The 20,490-nt window shown below is 35.7% G+C and overlaps 1 protein-coding gene across 1 annotated transcript in view; it reads left to right on the forward strand.

The window, feature by feature from the left end:
- CCDC178 (coiled-coil domain containing 178) overlaps positions 1-20,490 on the forward strand; it is a 177,961-nt gene that overhangs the window by 44,364 nt on the left and 113,107 nt on the right. Inside the window, 4 exon segments of the mRNA XM_074822648.1 lie at positions 6,827-6,940; positions 8,195-8,199; positions 10,804-10,944; positions 14,417-14,576. Coding sequence (XP_074678749.1) covers positions 6,827-6,940; positions 8,195-8,199; positions 10,804-10,944; positions 14,417-14,576 — 420 coding nt within the window.

Genomic DNA, 20,490 nt, shown 5'->3' on the forward strand with positions numbered 1-20,490 from the left:
CTACCAGGTCTTAAAGCCTCAAGCAAGACACTGAGTGGAATCTCCAGGACTATTTTCTGAAGAAGTCCTTAATGTCTCCATTCAGTGTCACCAGATAGGAGGCCTTAAAGTGGGGTTCTCAGAAGCAAGCTCTGGCTTCTGTCTGAGCAGCAGCTTTCCAGACATCACTCCTTCATTCACTATGATGCAAGAAAATCCATGTTTCCTTCAAAGTTTCAATCCAGTAACACAGAAACATTTATGATACAGAAGGCCTGGTATGGTGGGTTGACCCTGGCTGGATGCCAGGTGCCCACCAAAGCCGCTCTATCACTCCCCTCCTCAGCTGGACAGGGGAGAGAAAATATAACGAAAGGCTGCTGGGTTGAGATAAGGACAGGGAGAGATCATTCACCAATTACTATCATGGGCAAAACAGACTCAACTTTGGGAAATTAGTTTAATTTATTATCAATCAAATCAGAGTGGGGTAATGAGAAATAAAACCAAATCTTAAAACACCTTCCCCTCACCCTTCTCTTCTTCCCAGGCTTAAGTTTACTCCTCATTTTTCTACCTCCTCCGCTCCCAGCGGTGCAGGGGGACAGGGCATGGGGGTTGTGTTCAGTTCATCACATGTTGTCTCTGCCACTCCTTCCTCCTCATGGGGAGGACTCCTCACACTCTTCCCCTGCTCCAGCATGGGGTCCCTCCCACAGGGAGACAGTCCTCCATGAACTTCTCCAATGTGAGTCCTTCCCATAGGCTGCAGTTCTTCACAAACTGCTCCAGCATGGGTCCTTTCTACAGGGTGCAGTCCTTCAGGAATAGACTGTTCCAGCATGGGTTCCCCACGGGTCCACAGGTCCTGCCAGGAGCCTGCTCCAGCACGGGCTTCCCACAGGGTCACAGCCTCCTTCGGGCACATCCACCTGCTCTGGTGTGGGGTCCTCCACGGGCTGCAGGTGGGTTCTGCTCCACTGTTAACCTCCATGGGCTGCAGGGGCACAGCCTGTCCCACCATGGTCTGCACCAGGGGCTGCAGGGGAATCTCTGCTCTGGCACCTGGAGCACCTTCTCCCCCTCTTTCTTCATTGACCTTGGTGTCTGCAGAGTTGTTCCTCTCATATTCTCACTCCTCTCTTTAGCTGCAGTTGCACAGGTTTGTTTTCCCCCTTCTTAAATATGTTGTCACAGAAGCACTACCACTGTTACTGATGGGTTTGGCCTTGGCCAGAGACAGGTCTGTCTTGGAGCTGGCTGGCATTGGCTCTGTTGGACATAGGGGAAGCTTCTAGTAGCTTCTCACAGAAGCCACCCCTTTATTCCCCTGCTACCAAAACCTTGCCACTCAAACCCAATACACCTGGCAAAATCACCAGCTGCTGAACTGCCTGTTGGTACTGACCTTACTGTTAGTGGTGCCTGCCCACAAGATAAAGGCAAGTAATAGATTTCCAGCTGCTGTTGTTGGGCATATCCTGTGAGGAGACAGGATACAGTAATAATGCGCCAACCTTGAGACAACACTGGCTGAACCAGGTCCCTTGCAAGAAGTAAAAGTGTTGCCTTTTTCTTAGATAAAACTAGATACTAGATAAACAGTACAATTAATCACTTCCTTCTCATACAAATTCCCTCTAATAACTGGAGAAGATCTCCTGTGATGCATCATTAGCACACCAGTGTATAACCCATCCTGAGAGCCTTTTCACAGTTGAGACTCATCTCTTCCTTCCTATAAAGGAGACATGCAATACCTCTGGGAAAAATATCTCTACTATTAACACTCCCACTCTCACCATTATGAGATACAGGATTGTTTGGCTTCATTGCTCCTTCCTGCTCATCCTGAGATGCATACTCACGTGCTGGGAGTGTCCTGGTGTTAGATTCTGATCCAACATCACGTGGGATCGAAAGAACATATCCAAAACTGGAGGGAGGCATTGCAGACTTTAACTGCAAGTCCTTGACTCAGAAACCCCCTTTGGCTCCTCTTGCAATAGTCAGATAGAAGAGATTTACTCTGAGAGGTGTCAAAGGCTTTTTTTCTTTAGAATCAAATGTTGGATTTATTGTAATGACTGGAAGTCCTGAGATTTCTGTTCCTTTTTTTATTTTTTTGAGAGATAAGTGTGAACATTTTTTATTTGCTGCTGAACAGTAACAGTCTCCATTTTGCTTTTATTATAAAGCTTGTTCTCTTCCATCCTGTGACTTTGAACTGTGCAAGAACTCAGTAGCCAAATCTAGTATCTACATCTCCCATTTCTAGAAAGACAACCCCTAAGAGACATCTTGCAGTTACTGTTTGTCCCAGACATTAGCAGAAAGTGTTGAATGTTCCTCTTCTAACCCAGGTAGAGCACAAGGTCTCCGTCACATGCATTTGTGGTTGATGCTTTTCTGCAGAGAAAGCTGAAGGGAACTGCCACAGCATGACAGGTTTGATTTTGTATTTCCAAACATCTTCCTCCCTTTTTCGTGTTCAGTACTGATCCTTTTCAATTATTCATTGAAATAAAAAAGCTCCTTTCTTTCTCTTGATCCTTGGCAAAGATCCTCAGTGGCATTTTTAGCCCACTTCTTTACTTTTACAGACAGAAATGAACACTTTCCTAATGGGAAGTAGATTTTGTGCTCAGAACTGCTTTTTTCATTGTAGTTCATGTTTTTTTCAGGATAAAGAGGTTCTTGAGATGCATCTTGTACTGCTTTTAAGGTTTTAAAGTTCTGTCTCAACTAAAACTATTTTTTCTATTTTTCTTCCAAAGCCTCATTTCTCTGGGATAGACAATCTTCATATCCTTGCTGTCAAGAGGTTTTTTCTTACTAACAGGACAAAACTTGATGATGATGTCAAAGGATGTTGAAAGTGCAAAATCTGTCATTAATTATTGACTGTTAAAGTGTATAGCAGTTTAGGCGAGACTCTGTTCTAAGATAGCCAAAGGGTATCTCCTAATGCCATCTGAGTATAAAGCAACAGAGATCCAGAAATGTTTGTTTTCTGGGAAGCTTGTCCATTCCACCTACCAACCATGTTGTCACCTGGTACATTATCCATAACTTTACCTAATATTGTGCCATTCTATAGGAATTCAGACATTATGCTGCATTTCCTACTTGAAACACTCCTAGTAAGGATAACTATGTTTGTAGACTATGACTTAGCACTAGAAAAAGGACTTATTTACCACCTAGTATAATACTTTGAGAAGAGCAAGTCACATGTATGGTGATTTCTTGCCCTCTTTCCCATAAACTTCTTGACTTATTTCACTCTGCTTCTACAGCTGAAAGGAATTCAAAATGTTGCCAGCTGTGTTCCACTTTAAATATATATAGACATATGTGTGTGTGTGTGTGTGTGTGTGTAAATGTATCTCTCTCAATATCATAACTGAGAGATATAATGAGAGATAACTCATTATTAAGTTATATGAGTTCAAGTGATGGTGAATTTTTAATATTAGAAACTTAAGTGTATGTAAGACCTGTACATTCTGAAGAACACAGGTGCTGGTACATAATATTTCTCTATTTTTCTTGTTCTTTATTTCTTTGGGTGGAGGGGAGAAGTCTGGAGTGGATGTATGCTGAATCTTCTATTTCCCAACCTTGAAGGGTGTTAATTTATTTTGCAAATATTTTGTTCCTTTTCATTCTGCAGAGTCTTCCTTCTTTGTTTTTTCTCTATTTTTTTTTTTTTTAATCTAGGAACATACCTATGGTGATTATGTTTCCCATCAGAAAACTTACTTACAAGCTGAAGAGAGCAACTAGTGTATAAGTCATGGGATGCTGGGGGCCTTCTTCACTTCCCTGTTTTATGGATGATACTGATAAAAATGTTTTTCCTTCCTCTCATGAAAGGTCTGGTTTGAATAATAAGAAAAAGAAACAGAAGATTTTTGTATTAAAAACAGATCCTCAACCTACTTTAATTGACTTAATTAAGTACACTCTTCTCTTCCAAACATTTCTTTTGCTTCTGGTAGAACATTCCTACTGTTATAGTATGACATGTTTTGGTTGGGCCCTCTATCATTGTGAAAGTATGGCCAAAGAGCCATTTTCCTCCAGTTGTCCAGTGATGACCTAGTAGCCTATTCCCCATATTTGCAGGGTATACTAGTGGTGTTAACCTTCCCTGATGTTAAAACCTTGGGAAATTTTTCAAAAAATAACCTTTTGTCCCAACCTGCTCAAAAGAGTAACAGGAATATTAACTAAACTTGTATGACTGAGAAACATTTCTTTCAAAATTAGACTTTCCTCTTTTAGATCTGGTGATCTTTTAGGTCTCTGAAAGCTTTGCTTATATGGAGTGCTACAACAGTGGTAATAGAGAACAGAGGGCCAAGTGGACAATATGTTATCTACATAAACTACTGTTTGAAAACAAGGTATTACAATGATGGATGCTTTTGAAAAATACCTGATAGTACATGGATCAGTTGACTAGTAGTCCTGCAAACTTGAGACCTTCACTAGGTAGACGATCATTTCCTTAAGTAATGCTGGTAGTTGTATGTCCCCTGCCACCTCAACAAGCATCTGTAGAAACAGACCTTATTGTTCTGAAATGATGTGGAAATATTAAAAATCAGAACCGTAGTTTAGTGCAAGATGTAATGACTGTACATTATATTGAAGCAAAACCCTCAAACAGAAGCATTCAGTCTTTCTTTTGCAGAACTGTTTGGAATGTAATTTATTCACAGATTTATTTATTTTTTTTTTAAATAAGAGTATTTCCATACCTTTGCTTTATCCTTTTTGTATGTCTTTTTCTTGAGCAGGTGCTTATTCCTTTTCTTCTTTTGGGAAAGGGCTCTGAAAATGACTGGAAACATGGGAAAAATTTCAATTGTTTTCAGCCTTCTGTCATGAGTGAAACAGTTTGGCTTTCACACTGGTAATTGTACAAATCAGCAACACTGAAATGGGGGCTGTCCTATCATTACAGTTAAATTAAGCTTTGCGTACTATTCGAAGCCTTTTTTCTGTATTCCACCATGAAATATGTGCAAATCCTTGCAAACAAGTCCTTCCAAATGTAAGCTGCCCCACATTGTATGAATAGGTGGGCATGCATTGTTCATTGTAATAAGCAGTTTTACAATCTCGGGGAGGTATTTGAAGCTTCCCTTTTTTTGACAAGGGAAATAGTGTCTTAGGGACCAGAATTGAACATACAGTAATCAGTGTGAAAGAAGTAATTATTTCTTAAGTGTCTGAAAGAGGAGGGCATTTTCGCTGGACCTTACTGCCCAAAAAAAAAAAAGAAAAATGTCTTCATTTTTGTTTCCAAATCAATAGGAATCAAGCCTAGCTATTCATGGTTTACATCCAGAATTAAGGCAAGGAGTTTTCAATAAGCCATATACTTGTTATGGAACATTCTCACAATCAGGCATGATCAACATCTTTTGAGCCTATTCAGTTTAGAACAGGATTTTTAATTTTTGCTCAAAGCCCAGATAAAAAGGTGCCTCAGTGAGAATTTTTGTGTTGGAGAATCAGTCTGTAGATTCATAGTTCTGTTATCCAACTACTAGTAAATAGCTTGTCATGAGAGATTGTCTTCTCCAGTTTTTTAGTGTTACTGTATTTGAAGGGCTCTTGACATAGTCTGTATGTAGCAATACTTCACCATTTTTGGAGGAGAAATGGAGGATGTTGAATAGTTTGAGTTCAGTTAATGGATTATGTGATGATAGTTTATTTTTGGTGCAGGTTTAATAAGTCAAACTGAAAAATTAAAAAAAAAAAAAAAAAAAGATTCCTCTAATAGCTAATAGTATTTTCAAAACAACGCATTAATGGCAGTGACTAATGTTGTTAGCCCTTCCCCGACTAAAACTAAGTAGAAACAATGTGACAAAGATCACATCATTAGTTTCCTGGAAACCTAGAGAGGTGTGGTATAAGTTATACATCATGGTCTATAGCTGTGTATTTGCTTCTGTTTTAAAAGCTTGGAAACAGAGTTTGCACAAGCAGATTTGTATGTGAATGATATGCAAAAGATATTGGTAATTTCAAGGAAGAACTTTCTCATTGATCAAAGGTTTAAATTACTGTTTCAGAACAGAAATATTAATACCTATTTTAATAGTCTTTGTTATATAGTCTAAATGGAATTTTAAACTTTTAATAACTATTACACAAGTTATATAAGCATATTTAGTAATGTAATATTTTACTTATTACATGTATTAATAATAATTTCTGTTATTTAATATTTGGTGCTCACAGTGGTGATGCAAATGAAATTAATACAATAGATAAGAAATGTTTTTCTTGAGGTGCTAATTAATAACAGAGTGGATTAATGAAAAATATAAAAATTATATATCCCAATATTCTATTTTCTTTCTCCTTCCTCCTCTTTTTAGGTGTCCTTAGCTGTATTTTTCATGAGTTAGTGATAATATGTAATTAACATTTATTTTGCCCTTTATGCAAATTCCATGCAAGATATTCCAAATATATACTTTGATTTCAGAACTTTATTTGTAACTTCCTTGGCAGAAAGAAAGTAAAGAAGCATGGGGAGCAGAGTATGCTGCTTTTATTTTTTTTTTTTTTTTGCAGTAAGATGATAAACACTATATGAAATAGGAGAGATATTTTGTATTTTAAATGTGCATTTTTTCATTCAAAGCATAGAGCATATAAACCTACATGACAAAAAAATGGGTATGGAAAGGAAAACAAAAATAAGCTTAAGAATTGTAACTGTTAAAGTATAATGACTAAAATATTTTCTGCTTTCTACAGAAGGTAGGACAATAGCTTGAATACTAACACATCTGTTTATGCATGAACTCTCCAGAAGCTCTCCTGTTTCGATCAGAGATTACAAGAGGTAGATAAACAGCAGAAGCAAACTGAAGAACAGCTGGAACAAAAAAGAAGTATTATGCAACAACAATTAAATGATATACAGGTGAATAATTTAATGCTTGTATGGCTTTTCTGAAGTATGTTTAATCCCAAAGGTTAGGCTGTCATTTCTACGCAGTTGCCTTGGAACTATATACATACATACAGTGTATGTACTATTTTCTATCTCTTGCTTGAACTAACCTATGAGGTCCATAGCCTTGAGACAGCGTAAAGTACAAAGCAGAATTGATATTGGGGTCATTGAGAAGTCCTTTGCTTTCTTCATTTGCTACACTGGCTCAGATTGCTTGAGGGGCTTTAGAAATTCAATGGAGAAAATCAATAAAGGACGAAAAAGATTCTAGTATAATAGGAAGTGCCTGCTGATTGCATGTTTGCTCAGCAGATGGCATCTTTTTGTAAATGATGGCTTATATCTGCTGTATCAGTTACTAAACTGTATAATCCACCAAAGGGAATTATTGAATTTCATTATTGAAAACTGTGCTTTATATAAACATGGTTATAAGCATTAGAAGAAACAAGCATTTTCTTTCTAAGATTCTGTTTATTATTATTTCACTTGCATATTGTGTAAACTTAAGTTAGATATTACAGCATCAAAGATGAGTCATACAGATTTAAAAAAAAAAGGGAAGCTTTCATGTTGTTCAGGGTAGCTTTCATGAATCCAGTAATTTCTATTGAAAAACTCTGAAACTTCCTATATATGACAGAATCTTAAATTAAACATTGGGAAATTCATTTATTCACACAGGTTTCTAAATTTGACAGGGAAGACAGAGTTTATACATCTCTTTCTGTTAAAGATTGTGCTCTACCAGACTGCAGGTTTACCAATAGATCTTAGAACATGTGGAAATGACTGATGAGTCAGCATACAGATAATCAGTAATTCTACAATGTTCTTCTGTGCATGTATTTCCTATACTTTTTTATTATTATTTTTAATGCTGCCTTTCCTAGTAACTGTAAATAGCAGTATCCATTAGTTGAGCAATATTTGAGTTGGTGTTCTGGAGGAGTATTAGAGGAGTGTTCTGGGTAAGTGGAATAAAACAATGTACAAAACCAATTTTATGAGATCTGTAGAGCTCTGAACTGGTAACAATACTTGGATATCTTAAATGTTGTGTTCTTAGAGCCTGATACAGTTCCTCAATCATAGCAATCGAAGCTTTGTAAAAGGAGGGCTTTGTAAAAGCAGCTGTCTTATTTTTAACAAGAACTCATATTTCTAGCTGTGCAGGCTCACACTATATGATTCTATTAATTATATTGTATGATTTTTAAGGAAAAGTTATGTAAAGTTATATTCAGAGATTGTAGTGCTCTCCCATGATTAAGACATTGCCTTGTGTTAAAGCTTGTCCAATGTGGAGCTTAAATGATGTTATGGAAGAAATGGCTATGACTCCATAGTATTCTTAGTACAGGAGTAGTATAGAGTCTCCAACTTCGAACTGATCAAGCAGTTCACCCAATCCTTCATAGTTTACCTGTGTTAGGGCAAGATGAATCACATCCTGGAGGCTTCTGCACCTCACTTGAATTTGAAGTGGCTTAGTTTGGTCTGCCGACATTTAAATGTCTAAATGCTAGATACCTAGATAAGAGCATATGAATTCTACCCCATAATACACCAGTAGTCTTGGTCAGCAACTAAGAAGAATGAAAAATACTGTTCATGTATTGGACAGCTGAATGACCAAGTGCCAAGGGACTCATTTGACTTAGGCAGGATACTGAACTGTTATCCACTACAGCAGGCCATAAGGAGCGGATATTCAGTATATCAATATTTGGATCACACAATGTAGAATATCTCACTATTTTTGTTTGTTTGTTCTAAAACCTGATTGCAAATTCCCTCTCTTCTATAATAGATACCAGATTGCACTGACTCAATGGCTAGTATTCCATATGCTTGGAAGCCAACATTTTCAGGTTTTATCTGTCTTGGTTAAAAAGTCCTGAAGAAAGTGCAGGAAGCAAAAGAGACAAAATTCTTACCGATTGGCAGTTTTGTTCTAACACAGCTCATATGTGAACCTGACTCTTTGGCAAAAAACATGTTATGGCTTCTTTGTGTACATATTTATATCTGGCCCTGATATCTTAATCATCTCGGATTTCATTATTTGTAAAGTTTGAGGCCAGGACATCCTGTATATCATGGGCTATTTCTCCAAGTTCTCCTGTACTGAGCCTAAAACTAGTAATTTGAGACTCTCTGTGGGCAGTTCAGCTGCATAGGGATTTGCGTTAATTACTGTATCTTCATTTTCTTTCTAATGATTCTGTGTTTCTGTAAGAAACCTGAAATTTCCATCTAATCCTATACGGATATATATTATACTTTTACAAAGTTCAGAGGCCTTAAAAATGTCATGTTCTTGCGGTACCTTGCACACCTTCATATCTGTGCTAACATCTGTTACAAAAGCTTTGATTCCTCATTTTTTCACAGCTACCTTTTAGGTATACCTCTAAGAAGCACTTCTTTCATAAGGAAAAAGATCATTAGACTATGCATCAGGCTACTGCTTCAGAAAAAAGGGGCGGTATCTAAAGAAGAAATTTTAAAAATACTGATCTTTATTTAAATACCATGATTCATTCTTTGCCTACTGAATTGTGAGGTCTTGAAATTTGGTATTTATGCATGTGTGCACTTATATCATATGTGTATATGTGTATATGTGTATACATAAGGATAATCAAAAGGTATTTTCCTCCCTCTTAATTTAACCCATTTACATAGCTGCTTACAGCCCATTAGTATGGCTTACAAAATCTAATGCAGCAAGACCACTTTAGAAGTATCATCCAAATAGAAGACTCCCACCTGTTTATTACTATTGAACTGCTACAGATGTTTACCTTGTTCATTGTGGGGAAGCTGCATCTTTGTTTACCAGATACTGTTGTTCTTGAAAGTAGAGTTTGCTTGTGTCATGAATCTTTACATTTTTTGGGTCCTGTGACTGTCAGTCACTTTTGGTATGAAAAAGACACTGCAATTTAATCTTTCTTCCGTAGAACAGAAAGTTTAGTGAAAACACATTTTAATTTAAAGGTTTTCAGCAGCTTAACGTCAATATCTCTTTGAGTAGTGTAGTTGTAGCTGAGGAAAGTAGGCAGGAGTTCAGGAATCATTCTCTGTGCTTTAATCCTTCACTGTCTGGAGTACAGGACAACTATGTTATGAAAAACTTGACATCTAAAAGAGGATAACTCCCAATTTAGGCAACCAAATTAAAAACGCCAGTTTTCAGAGATAATGAGTAAGCCATATACCCCTGGAAAAATGGCAACTAAAAATACTGACCTAAAAGTCATTTTTAGATATCTGTCTAGAACAGTATTATATTTTGTAAGTATTTGGATGATCTAGCAATAAAAGCTGCCAGTTAAGATGCTGACTCTGCATACACTGAAATAAATAGGCCCAGACTTAGATCATATGTGAAACTTGTTACTTTTCACTATCATTGATAAAGCTTTTGCTGTGCAAGCCAGTGCTTATTTGCAAAACTTTTATGTATGAGAGCAAAAATAAAAGAGGATACGTACTTTATGAAGACTGTGGCCTACAAACATGCATACATCTGTATACAAAATAGGCAACTGCAAATATACAAGTGCCATAATAAAATTTGTGGATATATATAGAAGAATTGTGCAACAAGTTGGAGAACTATAACTGGATGTGCAAAGTCATGCTCTTACAGAACTGCTGTTCTTCCATTTGCACTAAGTGCTTCAACTTCCACTTCTGAAAGTTCTTTTTCTTTGAGTGTACAATTTCATGAATTGTTGCCCATAATTATGTGCTTAAAATAGTATTTGGAAATCTAGCCCTGCCTAATTTGCATGCTATGTATCTGTTTTAATTCTCAGGAAAATATTTGTTTCCAGTCAAATTGCTGAAAACTCTCACACTATGGAAAATTTTAAAAATGAACTTAAAAAATTAAATGAATTATGGAACACAAAGCAAATACAGATGGAAAATACAGAAAAATCTTTCACTGATTTGCGGTAAGACCTACCTATTAGATGAATTTTAAAAGATAATTTATTACTTTTACTAAAGTAATTTAGTAATTTTACTTTATTGCTATTACTAAAGGTAGCTTTATTATTTTACAGTATTATTTCTAGGAAATATAATGCATTTTTTATCAATAATTTGAGAGTATTTTTGTCTGATCACTGCTTGTAGTTTTAAAGCAACTGTAGGAGTTATTAATGATAAATTGTCTACCTAACAAATTGAATTTCAGGCATCAGAATTACTTTTGGAAATCTAGTAATATTCATGGTCAGTTGCATCCTTAATTAATGGAGGTTTCCACGCATTCTGTGTTTTCTCCAGTTTAAGTGTGGACCTACACTTACTGTGACTTATGAGTCCTGAAAATAGTCTCAAAGGGCTCTATCCAACTGATAATGCAGGCTGCCTTCTAGGCCACGCAAGCCTTGGAGGGCTGTATATGCTGATTGCACAGCAGGCTTACTCTTCAAGGATAAAGGTGAACCTGCTGTGCAATGTCAAAGAGAAAACAGCTTGTATTGTTGAATTGTACAGGATGTCTAAATAGTGAAAAAGTGATCCTTGCATCATTTCTGTGATCTCATTCACTTACGTACTGTCAGTGTTGAAAGATCTCTGAGAGGTTATTCCATAAAATTCTTGACTGAGGAAAAAAATATTTTTTTCCAATGTAAAAGTGTTAGCTGAATATGTAGGACTGGATATGTTTTTTTCCAACTCTTGATTCAAACAGAATGATTCAGAGGGACCCAATGTGCAGTGGAACTTAGTGAACTTCAAGAACACAAGGCATCTTTTGATGACTGAAAATCTGTTCTTGTTTTCCACAGCTCTTTAGCCAGTAGTCAGTAGTTTCATATCAGTGACATGTTGTATTCAGACTCAGAGAAGAAAGGGAAAATATCAACACAAAGTGGCACCAAAAGTTCATTCCAGCAATTAATTGTTTCTATATAGCCAAGAAGTCCATCTGTTTCAAAGAGGAACTTTCTTGCAAATTGTCAAACTTCTACATCTAAAATAGATAGTAATGAAAACTTTGCATTTTTCTTGAGAACATGCTTTTAGAGATCCCATCTAATAGAAAGAACTGTAAAGTCAAAAGAAGTCCAAACCCCCACCCCCCCAACCCGACTTCCAAATTATGGATCCCAACGGCTAGTATTTCTTTTTGTCATTCTCTGAACACAGAAGGTACAGCACATGGGAATTTCTTTATCATGTGACTTGCTGAAAACAGGCAGCATGCTCATGCCTTCTGGTTGTCAGAGCATTCAGCTTCTCTGTGCTTGAGGTTCAGAGGAGAAGAGTTGGGTTGTTGGTGTTTTTTCATTGCTTGCTGCTTCTCATTAGTGAAGATTAATGGTGACAATATTCAGAAAAAAAGTTTCTTTCAGGCTAATCTACCTTCTTCTGTTAATGTTTCCAATAATCTGACATATCACTTGGCATTTCATCAATCTATTTTAAGAAAGACTGCTCTAGCCATTTCCTGTTATATTTTGTATTATGCGTATAGTTCACTACCAAATATAGTCATCTATATTTGATATATTTGAAAGGGTCTTCCTTCTTTTTCTAAGAGTGCTGATACCTGCCTGACTTGATAAAAAAGCTGAGAATAAAGGATTAACTGATTTTACATTTATTCTTGGCTATTATTTCCATTTTTTTTGGCATGTCATGGGGCTAATTCTAGAGTCCCTACTTCTGCTTTCAGTCTTCACTGTTGTCCTTTTATAGGTACTTCCTAGCATTTTTCTCTGAATAACACCTCCTTGACTTATTATTGCTTGCCATTAATGCAATGAAAAGACTAAATAATAGCTACTAGAGTGAAATAGAAACATTGACATGATGTTAACAAAATAAAAGTAATTTGAAATAAATACTTTTTCCACAATAAAATTGACTACAAAACTGAAGTCTACTGCAAAACTTAGCCTAACTTGTTAACCAAGGGAAAATTATATGCCGCAGATATCCCATCTAGAAACAATCTTATGCCAATGACTTTTGAAAAATTGTTTTCACACTCTTGGAAGACAAAAATCATATCTTCATATCTGAAGTTAAGAATGAACATGAAATATATTCACTCAATTTTTTTTATCTCAGTGGAGTTTGGTGCTAATTAAATTAGAAGAATGATGAACAAATACTGTGAACTTAAGGTTAGTGTGAGCAGCATCCTTGCTTGTATTTGAGCCCACACAATTTATATGCATCAGTTCACATATGGTGTGCCTACCACCAGCAAGAAGGAAATAAGGGCAGGAAGGAAGTTAAGGGGGTGTACTGGAGATTAGGAAGGCTGGAAGGGTGTTTCAGTGAAAAGGAATTCTAGGTAATTTCTGATGGATCCCTTAGCCTCTTTAGAGAGGTTTTTGTAGACACTGATTCAGAGGAGGCCTTAAGGCCTTAAATGCTTTATTTTCTGCAAAGAGCTTGTTCTGCAGAGAGTCTCAGAAGAGACCATGAGGAGGATCTTGTGACCCCAGAATTTAGAACTAAATTCCAAAACTCCTAAATACATCTGTTCTGTCATGTATTAACTAATCAATAAGGATAACAGCTTATTATTGGTCCCAGCTGTTCCTAGCTTGACAGCATAAATGGCTCCTGAGTGGTCAGCATAATCTTTACATGACAGATTTTTCCCTTTATCAGACTGTTTCATTTGTTTTAAAATTTAAAAATATTTTATTTTAGTGTTGAAATAACATTGAGTTTACACAACAAAACCTTAAAGTTAGAAAAAATAAACTTTTATCTTCAATTTCCTTTTTTGTGTGCACATTGTGATACAGCCTTTATGATGCAGCCAACTGTTACATTATCTACAAGGCTCTAGTTTAGGTTATCTGTAGAAAATCAGTTAGAAATACTTTTTTTTTCTTTTTTTAAAATATGCTTCTGTCTAAAAGTAACAGAAATACAGACCCTGAGAGGATAGAATGTTATTACAAAGTGAAAACCTCTGAAAATTGCTTAACTTTACATATATCATATGGACAGAGACAGAAACAAAATATTAGACAAATAGTGTAAAGCACCCACTTCCAGTCCCAATAAATAATGTTACCCAATGTGGCACTGGTCATGGGCTCATTCTGTGTCTCAGAATATAATTTTTTGATACTTTATGTGTGGGAGTGAACCAGTCCATTCTTTAGAAAGTTGTTTTAAAAATGCAAGCTGTTTTTTAAAATTGTGAATGTATCTCAATAGACTCGTTGGATATGGACTGATAGGCAGAGTGTCTTTAAGTGGTCTAAACATTCTTGATAAGCTCCATCATATAGCTCTTTGGTTTTTTAAAGGGTATCATTATTTGCAAGAAGACACTATTTTATCTATTATAAAATTGAACATTAAACATGTAAGTAAAGACTAAAAAACAGTATAGCAGAATAACTTGATTACTTCATTGTATTTTTTTTTTTTATTTCAAAGGAAAAATTTAAGTGGTGTGATGTTTAAGCAGCAAAGTGTTCAGATGGTATTTAGTCATCTCCAAGATGAGCTAGCAGAATATGAGAAAAGGTTGAAACAGGAAGAAAAATCATATGGAGAATTACTACAGAATAGAAAGAAAAACCTGAAAGATTCGGAAGTGAGTATTATCAGAGCTGGTCTTCTTTATGTGAGAAGCGAAACAATTATTTGGTTAGTTCTGGCTCTTTTTAGGTCTAAAAAGGATACCAGTTTTATCAAAAGTTTGAAATAAGTAGTATCTTCTTGTCCATATGCAAGTATTTCCAATTAAATAAATTGCTATTTTTCTGTAGTAGACTTCTTTATTTCTGTGAATAAAGAAGTAATTCTAGGAAAATTATAAAATTGTTCATTTACTTTGGCACTTTTAATTTTTCATTAATGCTTAGGGCTGTTGTATACTTTCTCTTCCGTTTTCTTTTGCTTTGATTTGTGGATGCCTCTGAAAAAGAAAAGACAGGGCATCACTTCTGCTACCTTGAAAATCTTTTTCTCCTTTTCACCAAGTGCTCAGTAACAAATACATCTCAGATAATTTTGACTAAGATCAGCATCAATAAGTTTCCATTCCTTTTTAATCACTGAAGTACAAGGATAGTGCTCAGTGCATACAATCTTCTTGATAGTGCAGCAGTCAAATTTCAGTCTTTTGGATAAAGCTGCTTCTGAACTATTAGGAGATACTCCTTAACAAGACCATCATCTGGATCTTAGATGCTGTGGTTGATTCCAGGTAGATGGGAGCTAGAGTCTGTGTAGATGTAACTGAGGTATCAGAGCTAACTGCAATAGAAATATAAAATACACAGTGGTAATAACCACAAAATCTTCAGAGAAATCAGATGCGAGTACAATTCTCTAAGTTCTGTTCTGTATTATTTTCATATTTAAACTTTTTTTCCTAAGAAAATGGATAATTGCCTAATTCCTCATGTATATTTTTCTTTGTATTTACATGAAAATGATAATATTAAAAAGTTTCTCCTTTGGGGAGACATTCCCAGATTAAGATATTTGCAATTGTAGCTGTATTAAAAATAGTTAAAATACTTACTTTTGATCTTGTGTTCTTTACTTTTATGCCCATCATATACTTTTCTCAGCTTAGAATAGTTTAGAATAGCTAAGATTACTTTGTCTAAAGTAAGCTACTCAATTACTTTAGTATTCTCTTTGGTATTCACTTTTACTTCCTATTTCCAATGTGTTAATGTTTTTGTTTTCACAAAATCTGTACTGATCAGGGTATGTAAGAAAGGGAAATAGCATCAATAAGAACATGGTTTTTAAAAAACAGAGATTGCTACTTTATTACTTTTTACAAGGTACTAGTCCTTTCAAAATACCATATTTGTCTCCTTGTGTTAAATTAATTCTGAGGTCAGAAATACTTGTTGTCAACTATGTTGACTTGCTCATCATCACCTTAACTTCAAAAATAACTGTAAGGTTAATTTCGTGAGGTACCTTTTTTATCTCCTCCAGGACACCAAGATTTGTTTTTCCTAATGTGTCCTGTTTCATCCTGTCTCATCTCTTCTCCCATCTCCTTTACACATTGAGTTATGGGTATTGCCTGAAGTACAGAGTTCTTAACAGTATTTCGTTATTAAATTAATGTTTGAGTTATGAGATTATGCCAAACTTTTGGTGGTTAAATGTAAGTAGAAATATGCTGCATGCTTGAGAGCCTGTTTTAGTTTTTACTGGAACACACTGCTGGTCTCTGTGATGACAACTCTCCTCCATCTAGGTCTACAGCTGGAATGGAGGTATGCACTGTCACCCTTTGAATATTTACTTTGTAGCTAGTCATTTTTATGTCATTCTTCATTGTTTTTCTGGAAAATACAGAAAAAAGCATTTATTCATGTTTATAAAGTCCCAAACCCCACTGATCCATTTGAAAAATTTTTAAAATATTAAGAAGTGAAAAATAGAATATGTCCTAAATGTTTATGTTACATCAGAAAGGTCTCTCTTTCTCTGCTTCCTCACACCAAGTTCGTTTACTCTTTCTTTCTGACTAGTCAGGAAAGACTAAACTGGTGGTAGTAACACCAGCAAAGCCAAATATTCCTTCAGTACCTTATGGACAATCAAAAAATTTCAGCAGGATATTCAGTTTGTTACCCATCAGAAATGGGCAGAAGGCCTAGTACCAGGGAGTGGAGAAAGTTTTTGAGGGCACTGGAACTAGGATTTACAGGCAGGCTCTTTGAGGAAGCTATCTGTGATTTACGGAAGTTGCACCATAGCTTTTAGGATGACCAGTGTGGTTCTCTGGAAAAGATCACTTGGACAGCTTTCAGAAATTTTTCTTGACAGTAAAAAGTCAAATTGTCAACCTTTCTTTGGTATTGGATAGTAAAGATAAATTTTCTCCTTTAATCGGAGTTGAATGAAAAAGCATTTCAATTCTGATTTTTGAATTGAACAATGTCTGTAAAAGTCCTGACTTCAGGTAATGTGGTATCATGATTATGAGGCTTTGTCACCCAGGGTCTGGAGATGAAAGCTGGTTTACTGAAGTAGTAATGGAGCATATGTGTTAGACCAGTTTTCACAGTCTGCTTCTCTGAGTCTGAAGCTGGGGTCTTACCCATTCAATCCCTAACTGATATATAAATCAGTAGGAATAGACTAAGCATATCTTTAAGGTAAGAGATGAGTGGCTGAAAAAGTAGTCCTCACAGGATTAACTCCCCATGGGGAGAAAATTATAAAAAAAGCAATGCCCTAGCTTCTGGAGTAAAGGAAGTAGTTCAAGAGGTTCTGATCTAGGGTTTCTAGAAATTCTAGTGAGATATTATACTGAATGAGAACTGCCTGTCTTGATATTGAAAAATTTAGAATACTTTGTTCCAAGTGTTATGAAGTACAAAAACTAGAAGGGGAAGTTTCCTATATAGGCTCTGAATATATATGGTAATGTCACACATATTCATAGCTAAGGTGAAAACAAAACCTCAAGCAACTCAACATAAGTTGTATCTTTTAGTTTAGGAGAAGTGCTGTTAGATGCTTTGGTTGATTCAGGGCCAGATTTAAGCAGGAAAACAAACTCTTGACTCTGAAAATGGAAAGTTAATTCATTGTTCAAGCTACTTAAGGAGAAATGCAGATGTACATGTCAACACAAAAAGTTAGAGGTGCACAGCTAGCAGTATAGTTTGGAGGTTAGAATTACCAAGCATCCTCATTATCTCATTTTTAAGATGGACAGGTATGAGCTGTTACATCTTATGCAGAAGAGAATGATGCAGTAATAAATGGAAAGACCAGTGAGATTGAAAATCCCAGCCTGAGATCTATGAAAAGGTCCAATAAAATGTCCTTTTTGTGGTGACTTGTAGATTTTGTAAGGCTAAGTAAAAGCCAGTAAGTGAGAACAAGAGGAAGGAAAAACTTTTTGCCAAGAAAAAAACGTTTGAATGTCTTGACAGAAAGGGGATAGAGAGTGACATCTTTATTCAAGTAAGAGGTCCTTCTTTCCTGGAGGCTAGATGGGACTGTTAAATCTGTAAAGGAGATTAAACAATCTCTTATCAAGAGATAAACTGGCTAGAAACTAGGTGAGAAATGTGGTGAGAAAACTAGCGACACTTGTCAGCATCATGAAGGCAAATAGAGTTGAAGAATGGTCCTGATATGGGAGAATCTGCATAAGAAACTAGTGGCTTCAGCACAGATCCAGACAGAGGAAGAAATTTTGTGGGGCTACTCTTGTGGTGTACTGAGGGATAGAAACTATCTATTAATGATCAGGACTGATCAGGATGCAAAGCTGAACAATCTGTGTGCCTGGTTCTTGCAGGAACACACATCATGTAATTTGGCTGGAGAGCCGAGTCACTGATTTGCAGACCTTCTGATTCTGTCTTCTCACAAGAGAAAGGCTGCCAAGTGATAAGACTGTGACACATGAATGTAACAAATGTCACAGCTAAATACAAGGTGTGACTTTTGTTTTACTAACATGTATGCTACTGAATGTGGGGAAATTTACATGTATAATGGTGAAGTTATACCTTGTAGTCATATTTTATCACTGTGATATTTGTAACTACTCTCATAGCATCTCATTACCTTATGTTCTACAGAGACAGTACAGTCCCCAAACTATCATATTGCCATTTGGCTCAGTGCTGATATGTGCTGTATTAAACACACAGATAAGAATTCTTGACATAACAATTCATAATGAGTGTTGGATCACGTTCAGAATGATTATGTTGTGCCTTGTTTTCTTAACCTCAAAACAAGCCTGCTTGCTCTTATTTTCTGCTGCTAATGTGATTATTGTACTTTCAATTAAAGTAACTGTAAAAACGATTACTGTGGTTTTTGAAGTTTGAGCAAGACATTTTGAATGACCAAAGCTTTCTTGAAATGTGAAAATTTGTCCTCATTAGTATTTTCTATTGCACATATGATAATATATTTCTGAAGTGCAGGTATATAAATCTTTAAATTCAGACATCTGTATATAGACTTGTGCTTTTGATAAACACATTAAATGCTGTTTCCCAAAGCATTAACAGATATACTGATACTTTGACTTTCTTTTTGCTTTGAAATAGTAGCAATATCATGACTGCCTAATTTTATTATGATTAACATTAGTCTTCTGCTAAAAGACCCTTACCTCCCAATGATGTTTCTAGATTTTCTATGAATTTATTTTACTGTTGCATGATACTGGAAAAGAATATAGTAATAAATCAATACTTCTTTAGCATCGTACCTTAAAATTGCACCAAGGTCAACAATGTTTCATCTAAAACTGAATGAGAATTTCTCAGATATATAAAAGAGCATTTGGAAATTCCTTTAATGGGATAACAATATTGTCTCCTTATCACAATGCAGAAAGTTTAAAAGAGGGAGAATATACTTAAAAAAAAATTAGTTTAAATTTTATAGATACTAAAATAAGTTTTGAATTAGTTATTATTAAAAAATATTTAGTCTGCAAATGTTTGATCAGAATGTTTTTACCTTAACTTAAATGCTTTTCATTTTAAAATAAATCAGCATGTACCTATGAGTACATTCTTTTTTACAGAAAAGCATTTTCCGTCTGGGGAATGATATATCAGAAAATCCATGTCCAGTTCTAACAACTAGTCATGATATGTTGTTTCATCAGATATTGAGAGTATTACTAATTAAATAATCTACAAAATGGCATATTTCAGAAGGGATTGTTATAGAAATATGATAATATACTGCTGGAAGCTGAATTAAGAAATAAGACAAAACAAAGTGAGATTCAGGAGGGCTGTTTATCATCATGGTATTAGGTAAAATCCACTGGGTGTCTTTTATCATTTATTATTCATCTGTTTAGGTTATCTTTCTTCTAGTCATTCTTTTCAGTCTTGCTGCGCTAATACCTTCAGAGCAGTTTCTATCTCTTACTTTCACAAAATACTGTTAATCAATATTAATGTTACTGAAAAGCTTTGTTACAGCATATCCATGTAAACACAAGAGTTACATTTGAAGATATATGACAAAAGAGGATTTTTTTAAAAGCTAGAGAGCCGTTGCTCCCTTTAGGCTATTTCGTGTGTGTGCGGGGTAAGGATAACAAATAGTCTGGCTATAAAATTGTCTTTAATTAGTTGACTCAGTGGCTTCCAACAGTGTGCTACACTGGTATGTGGGACTCCCATGTTACAAGATAGACTTGAATCTTACTCCATGCTCCTGGGTAGTATTAGCGTATCAACTTACATGCTGTCCTGTGGGAAGTGCTGGCAATATTACCCAAATAACCATCCCACTGATTTTATTGGCTCATAGGGAAGTCATATACCTTCCCTTCTGAGGAATATGCATAGCTAGAGGTTGGGTGCCATGACAGTAATAATACTCTGAGTGAAAATCAAAGGGATGTAAAAGTGGAAGGTTAATAGAAATTTTAAAGGATAGCTTTATTTTTCTTCATTGAAAAACAAACCATATGCATAATAATTAAAAGCATATTAACCCTCGCTGTATTTTAAACAGCATCAATGAGAACT

The sequence above is a fragment of the Strix aluco genome, chromosome 1 (genome assembly GCF_031877795.1).
Source record: "Strix aluco isolate bStrAlu1 chromosome 1, bStrAlu1.hap1, whole genome shotgun sequence".
NCBI lineage: Eukaryota > Metazoa > Chordata > Aves > Strigiformes > Strigidae > Strix > Strix aluco.